The following is an 8,072-nucleotide window of genomic DNA, read 5'->3' on the forward strand; positions in this document are numbered from 1 at the left end:
CCCTCACACGGGGCGTTTTATACAGCATTTAGCACTGCCTTTTCAGCCCAGCACTAAACGCTGTACAACACTCCCATTCATTTCAATGGGGCTGCTCACACAGGGCTGAAAACGTAGCGCCTCCCAACGCTGCGCTTTGACAGCGATGCATGTTCTATTCTGGGGCGTTTTCAGCCCTGCGTCGCCCATTGAAATGAATAGGCAGCGGTTTTGGCACTGCTAAAAACGCGGCAACACTTGGTGCTGCGTTTTTGGCAGCGTTAATCGCTCGCCGATTTTCGGGGTGAGGGCTTGTAATAGAAGCCCTACCCCGAAAATCAGTCCCAGCGGGCTAGAGAAAAAAAAGAAAGCAATACTCACCTAGCCGCTGCAGTCTGGGTCACGGCCGCTGGTCTCTGCCACTGATCCGGGCTTCCTCGGCACCCCAAAGTCTATTGCCGGAGGCCCCTGGCCTCCGGCAATAGAGTGCTGTGATTGGTTGTCGGTGCTTGCTCGATGCCCAATCACAGCCCTTCATTGACTGTCTCAGCCAATCAGCGCCGGCAAGCTCTGATTGGCTGAGACAGTCAATGAAGGGCTGTGATTGGGCATCAAGCAAGCACTGACAAGCAATCACAGCACTCTATTGCCGGAGGCCAGGGGCCTCCGGCAATAGACTTTGTGGTGCCGAGGAAGCCCGGATCAGCGGCAGAGACCAGCGGCTGCGACCCGGACTGCAGCGACTAGGTGAGTATAGCTTTTTTTTTTCTTTTCAGCATTCTTGGCTGCGTTTTCAGCCGAGCTGAAAACGCAGCCAAAACGCTGGCATAAAGTATGCCAGCACTGCTGAAACGGGGCGGAATCTGCAGTAACGCAGCGTTGAAAAACGCTGCGTTTCTACAAACGCCCTGTGAGAGGGAGGCCTTATATGTAAAGTTAAAAAAGACCTAGAAGACCTAATGTATAGTCCACTGAGGCAGAAGAACAGCAAAATTGTTTAAGGCTACCATAAAAAATAATTTCAGTCTTTGGTAGCTCAGTAACCAGAGAATTCTATTTTCCCACAAGGATACCTTGCACATAACATACTATCTATTTTTGGTCCCAGTGGAAAACTGCATAGTGTTCTACAATCTTTAACATTTTCCTTTTTAATAGCACAGCAATATTTTCTGGATATTAAGTATGTGCATATTTCTGAACTCAAAACCACTTTTTATTGCTGATTGTAATTTTGAGGTGAAGAATAACAACTGAACTCAGTGCTAAAAATGTATTATTATCAGGATGAAAATTAATTCTAGTATAACCCTGTATCCGGCTGCATTTCATTTTGCTGGGTACAAGACTAGATTTAATTTGCTTATCTTAATCTCACATGACATTATGAAATTGCACTTTTTCATCATGTTTACACCTGCCATCTCTAATGCATTAGCAGGTGTGAGATTTATGAGCAGAACACATGAGACCTGCCACAGTTAATCAGATTTGCTTCCTTTCAGAAGCACTGCATAGTTGTTCTGCAATTAGGTATGATTCTGCTCCGACTCTTTTCAAAATGTCTTCCTTTAAAGAAAAGTTGAAGTAATATTTTCACATTTATTGTATTCAATTATGATATTAGTCCTCATTATAGATACATCATTGTGATAGCTAGCACAGTAATTTCATTACAAGAGAATGCACGGTTGGTCAAAGGTAAACATGTGTTGTGCATTCTTCCTTTATTATCTAAATAGGAAAATCAATTACAATTCTGAAAACGCTGCAGTATTGTCTTCATATCAGATGAAATGTGGCATTAGCATTTCTTATCCTTTTTTTCAGAATCTGGATGCATGATGATTAATAAGGGCCAATAAAGTTGCCTAGGAATCTTTCTACCTATGAGGTTAGCATAGAGAATGGTATGCCATTCACAGTCATAATTAGCGATAGTTGAGCCCACGCCTATTTGTATGTCACAAATGTAGTATAATAAAATATGGTATTTAAATTTAATAGTTATCTTTACATAAAACTCAAATTAGCGAAATGTTGCATAAAAATATTTCACGGTGTAACTGTCAGTATTGGCATTTGAGGAGCTCTCCTCCATATCTTGGTTTATTTATCAACCAGTTGGTAATTGTCAGTATTGGTATTGTGCCAAACTGAACTGCCAAGATTCTGGTGAGAGAACTGCTAAAAGGTTACTGCCAGATGCTAAGGATGTCATGTATACTGTTGAACTAATAGATGAAATATTACACTATCAATACATGAGAAATGATTTTATTACAGGTAGGGTATGTTTTATTTGGAACTTTATTTGATGTAGTAGTTTTTCTGTATTAAAGTATTTACCAGCTTATAATCGAATATACATTTCAGGACATTAAAGAAAATCTTCCACACAGAAATCAACCAGAGTGCAGTTTTTAGGCTTATAAGTAGAGATGAGCGAGCATACTCGTCCGAGCTTGATACTCGTTCTAGTATTAGGGTGTTCGAGATGCTCGTTACTCGTAACGAGTACCACGCGGGTTACTTTCATTTTCTTCCCTGAGAAATTTGCGCGCTTTTCTGGCCAATAGAAAGACAGGGAAGGCATTACAACTTCCCCCTGCAACGTTCAAGCCCTATACCACCCCCCTGCAGTGAGTGGCTGGCGAGATTAGGTGTCACCCGAGTATTAAAATCTGCCCCTCCCGCGGCTCGCCACAGATGCCTTCTGACATAAATCATATGTCATTGAATAGCTGTGATTGGCTGAAGGCACGTGTGTTTCTGGAGGCGGGGATTTCAAGCCCTGCGTCCAGAAAGCAATACTCTGCCGGGGACCAGGAGGGAGCGACAGCCTGCAGGAGCACCGCAGAACGCCAGGAGAAGTGAGTAATGATTTTTATTCTTTGCTCCGCTGTATTGCCGGCGTATAAGGTGACAGTTGGGGGGTCATCTTATACGCCCCGTCGCCTTATACGCCGGTATATATTTTTATTGTAACACATTTCTGGATGAATTGCAGGGAAGGGCTTATATATTTAAGCCCTTCCCGACAATTCATCCTGCGATCGCCGGCAGCCCATTGCTTTCAGTGGAACCTGCTGTATTGCTGGCTCCATTGAATTCAATGGGCAAACATCGTTCTTCTCTGCCACAGCTGTTACAGCTATGGCAGAGGAGAATGATCTTTATGCTGACAGTGCGGGGGCCCACTCTTGCCGCTATTGTGGCTTAATAGTGGGACCTGGGAACTTGAGATGCAGTTAACATGTAGCCCCTCGCCTGCCCTATCCGTTTCTGTGTCGTTCCCATCACTTTCTTGAATTGCCCAGATTTTCACAAACGAAAACCTTAGCGAGCATCGGCGATATACAAAAATGCTCGGGTCGCCCATTGACTTCAATGGGGTTCGTTACTCGAAACGAACCCTCGAGCATTGCGAAAAGTTCGTCCCGAGTAACGAGCACCCGAGCATTTTGGTGCTCGCTCATCTCTATTTATAAGATGTCAATTTCTGCTGTGGATTTTTACTGTGGATTTCACCCCTTTCAATTTAGTGGGGTATCATTTGCAGTGTACTTCACAGCAATGCACATTATAGATATAGATTTTTGTTATGGATGTTTCTGCCATGTTTGGTACCCATGGCCTAAAAGTGAGAAATTCTTCCACACAGAAATCAACATGTAGTGTGGATTTTAAAGTCTACAGCATGTTGATTTCTGCTGTGGATTTTTACTGTGGATTTTATCCCCTTCAATTTAGTGGAGTGAAATCGATAGTGAACTTCACAGCAAATCCACATTATACATATGGATTTTTGCTGAGGATGTTTCCGCCAAGTGTGGTACCTCATTGGCTAAAAGTGAGAGATTCCAGAAAATGATGAGTACAATCATAGAAGAGGTTGCCTCTATCTGCTAAAATTGCATTAATGTGAAATAATATTTATTTAATAGTAAATGGGCCTGTAAAGGGACCAAATTCCTTTCCCCTACTTTTAGGCAGCTACAGGTTTCCATCTATGTCTTCCCTTTGCTTCATGACTATGTCTGCTGTCTGCATTGTTCCCACTGTTGCCTATCCTCCATGTCTTGTGCCCATTTATTCTGGTGCTATCGTTGGGCATTATGACAAAGGCGGCATTAGCTGAGGGAACTGTGAGCTTTCGTACTGCACACAGTTGAACTGGCTGAAATGAATTAAGACAGGCCATGAATAGCAGGGAGGGAAACAGTAGCAGGCCCCCTTTCTTTCTTTCTTTTACATTTTGTCCTAGACATGAGCCCCTCTGAAACTGTAGGCCCCCATGATATTAACATATTTCTCTAAAATCATTGTATACTAAGTTTGAATTCCTACTAAATATATTTTACATCCGTCTACTAATAAATGTTTATTAGTGCTGTAAATACATTTATTCAGTTACTAGCGTATACTGACCATATGCTCACTAATGCAGAGCCTAGAGCTCTACCTGAAATTTGAGGTCTATTATATTGATTCCCATATAAATTTCCATGCCAACACTGTTTCTTTAAGATAGTTTTTGCCCCATAAGAAAAGAAGAATATCACCATGTTGTCCTTTTAGGAAAGTATGATTTATTTGTACATTATGGATGTGAGAGTGGTTTCACAGAGCATATTATATATATAATTAGTGGTAGGGTTGTTCACAGAAGGGCATGCAGAGACAATCCCAGAGAGCGAGTAACCCCCTAGTTTGCTACAATTTGTTTTGGTGTCACAACTATGGAGCCATGTTGGGGTTGCCTACAAATGTGCTATTGCATGTTTGGATGTCCAGAGGCAAAGTGTCCAGTCAGACCCCACTGGAGTATGGATGTAGTCACAGTAACTGAAAAAGTGAACTGTGCTCAAAGGGGTTTGTCAGTTCGTCCAGAGAAGCTGCAGTGCCGCAGGCTGGAATCAAGTAATGCGAAGATCCTTCCAGGAACTCCAGAAAGGGTGCTGTATGGACTGATATTGCAAATGTTTTGCAGGTTGGTGCGCTGGAAACTGGACAGTGTGCACTGATGTCTAGGAGAGACATGTTAGGAGAGTGTACTAACACAAATATAATTGAAATGTTGCATGATGTGCTGTTCTTGCAGGATGGTGCAGTGAAAATTGCACAGTCAATTGCATTGACATTTAATGAAAATGTGTCTGAAAACTCTATTGTTAAAAATGTGTTGCTTAAAAAGTTTTCTATTGACACAGAAGTCTTATATGAGAAGGATTGTGAAATGTTAGGTTCTGTCTTGAATTTGCACAAGTATTCCCCAATCTACACAGGTGAAGATAGAGTATGAACATGCTATTTCAGGGAGTTCAGCCCCCACCCATGTGGGAGTTAGCTCGAATGTGCCTCTAGTGGTACAGAGGAGAAATATTGAAAACAATGTATGTAGTACTGAAAGTGAAAGCAAAATAGAGAGAGGAGTTACTGCTGTAGTTTCCAGTGAAACTGAAGTAGTTACTAGTAACAACCAAATGTTCGTTGAGACTACAGATAGTAAAATTTTGAAGAAAAAGAAGAAAAAGATAAAGAAGACTGCTTCTAGTAAGACAGAAGATATAGTCAATGCCGATCCTGTGGACCAAAATGAAAAAGAAAGTGAACAGTTGTTCAGAGTTCAGGAGCAACTTGTACAAATGTGAGCTTGCACAAATTTTCTTTGGGAAGCCTGTCAAGCTGCAAATAGAAGATATGATGTGCAGTTGGAAAAGGAAATTGCCAACCTGTGTCTGCTTGGAGAAGAGCCCAAGGGGCAAAGGTTATTGGTAGAAGAGGAAAGAGAGAGACTCCAGAGGGAAAGAGAGGATGCTTTCAAAAAACGCACTCAGATGAAAACAGAAAGTGCGACTGTCTTAAAGGAGGATGAGCACCTCAGAATATTAGCTAAAACTAAGGGCGCCCACCCACTGGCGTTTTTTTTTCCTTTGCGTTTTGCGTTTTTTCTCGAGAGCAATTAGTTTTGAATGTACTCCTGTCCACTGGCGTTTTTTTTTTCAGTCCGTTGCAATTTTTAACATAGGAACTGTCAGTTGCATATGTGTCCTTATTTTTCTCTTAAAGGGGTTCTGACATGAAAAAAAAAAAATTGTACTCACCTTGCCTGGCCTGGCCCGATCGCCAGGCATGTCCCCTCCAGCCGGCATCATCTTCTGTGCCTTTAAAGCAGAGCAGGAGCGGTCAAAAAGACCACTTCCAGCTCTGGTCCGTCCGTCAGGCACTTCCGAGGTCAACGGACGGACCGCTCACAACAAGCACGTCACAAGCAGTGCTTGCTGTGGGCGGCCCGTCCGTCCGGCTGAACTCCGGAGTGCTGAGCATGCGCAGTGGAGACGCGGCCCGTCCTGACTCCTGTCAGAGGGCACCTCTCCACTGCGCATGCGCGCGATCCCGGAGCGGCGCGGCTGCTGGAGAAAGAAGACTGCCTGCCGGGAGGCATACTAGCACTTTCTGCTTAGGTTAAGCAGCGCTGCTGATTAGAGCCACCTGATTGGCTCTTCGGCACCACGTGACTGCACAGCGTGCACCAATCAGGTGGCTCTAGTCAGGCTGCTTAACCTAAGCAGAAAGTGCTAATATGCTGCCGGGAGATGACCCCCCGATGTCAACAACAACATGAGACAAGGTAAGTATAAGATTTTTATGCTTTAGCAGCCATTAACCCATGGGTTCCCTGGGTCCATTAGGCAGACCAGGGAACAATGGCTGCTAAAGCATAAAAAAATTATTCATGTCAGAACACCTTTAATGCACCCATGAATGTCAATGTAAATTAACGGAAAAAGCCGCGAAAAAGCCGCGAAAAACGCGCCGAAAACGCTGCGTTTTTCACGCACGAAAATCGCAAACGCCAGTGGGTGGGCGCCCTAAAGCTAATCACAGGTTGCTGCTGGAAGAGCAAACCACTCATTGTGGACATTACTTGGAAGAATTGAGAAAAAAAATAGGAGGGATGCCTTTCAAAATCCCACAAAGAGATACAATTCTTCAGAAATGTAGCCAAATATAAGGCTGATTGCAGATTATGTCTGGAAGTGCAAGCTGCGCAGTGTGAACAGGGCTTTAAGAAAAGGCAAATAAAGCCCAAGAGTTAGAGATAATGTGTTGCAAGTCAGAAGGAGAGTCTACAGATTTGCATAGTCAAATTTCAGAGTTGAAAATGCAGTTACCTAAGAAAAATGGTAAGCCGGAGTCTCAGGTAAGGGAACTCAAAGAAAACCTGGAAACGGAGAAAGCTGCTTCCAGCCAGGTGGAGACGCAAAAAAAGGTCTTGGAATATATACTGGACTTCAAGGAAGCCAAGGAAACACCACAGGAGCAAGAGTTGACCCAGTCGAAAAAAAGCCTGGGTGAGGTAGCTGAAGTATATGAAACCCAGATCCAGAAGCTTACTGAACAGCTAGAGCAAATTGAAAATGTGAAAGTAAAAAAAAGGTCAACAAACTTTGGAAAGTGAGTGTACCAGGTTGACCATAAAGGTGAAGGTCCTATTGGAATACAAGTTACAAGTGTGATTCTGAATGCAAGAGAAAAAGGGCAGAGACTCAACTGCAAGAGATGCAAGTTAAAATCACTGAAGGTGGCAAAATACAGGCAGAGCTGTCTGAGAAACTGAATAGACTGGTGGAATTGGAAGCTAAGATTGAGGATTCTCAGAAATTGTTGCATGAAGAAGTTAGTCGGAAGCTTGATCTTAGTACCAGGTTGAAACAAATGGAAGATTAAAAAATGTGTTCCTGAAGCAGTTAGAGGTAGATGCAGAAACTAAGAAAAACCTGTTAAAGCAGATTTCAATACTTCAGAATACGGCTGCAAATATGACAAAGAAAAAGGAGGAGGACCCTGCATGCTGGGTCTCTGTTGAAGAGCAAGAAAGTGAAATCCTAGAAGAATTGGAAGCTAAAAGTCAACAGTATGAAAAAAAGGCACCTGTGTATGATAAATTAGAGAAATTTCAAATGAGTCTTCAGCAGGAATTAATAGATATTAGTGTGGAGCTTGGCCACCAACATCACATGGTGTTCAACTGGGAGTAGAAACAGAAAATGTGCGAACAGTGGATTACTGAGGAAAAAACAATATTG

The 8,072-nt window shown here is 42.9% G+C and overlaps 1 protein-coding gene across 1 annotated transcript; it reads left to right on the forward strand.

Annotated features, from left to right (window-relative positions):
• Window positions 1–7,087: 7,087 nt before the first annotated feature.
• LOC136610041 (myosin-9-like) lies at window positions 7,088–7,713 on the forward strand. Its single transcript, XM_066589309.1, has 2 exons — window positions 7,088–7,440; window positions 7,491–7,713. Exons 1-2 carry the CDS (start codon window positions 7,088–7,090, stop codon window positions 7,711–7,713), a joined length of 576 nt encoding a protein of 191 aa, XP_066445406.1.
• Window positions 7,714–8,072: the final 359 nt, after the last annotated feature.

The sequence above is a fragment of the Eleutherodactylus coqui genome, chromosome 2 (genome assembly GCF_035609145.1).
Source record: "Eleutherodactylus coqui strain aEleCoq1 chromosome 2, aEleCoq1.hap1, whole genome shotgun sequence".
NCBI classification, from domain to species: Eukaryota; Metazoa; Chordata; class Amphibia; order Anura; family Eleutherodactylidae; genus Eleutherodactylus; species Eleutherodactylus coqui.

Coding starts and splice junctions, on each gene's coding strand:
- LOC136610041 (XM_066589309.1), top strand. CDS start 7,088: ATGTGTTGCAAGTCAGAAGGAGAGTCTACAGATTTGCATAGTCAAATT. Junction 7,441..7,490: donor AGGTCAACAAACTTTGGAAA/GTGAGTGTACCA, acceptor TTGGAATACAAG/TTACAAGTGTGATTCTGAAT.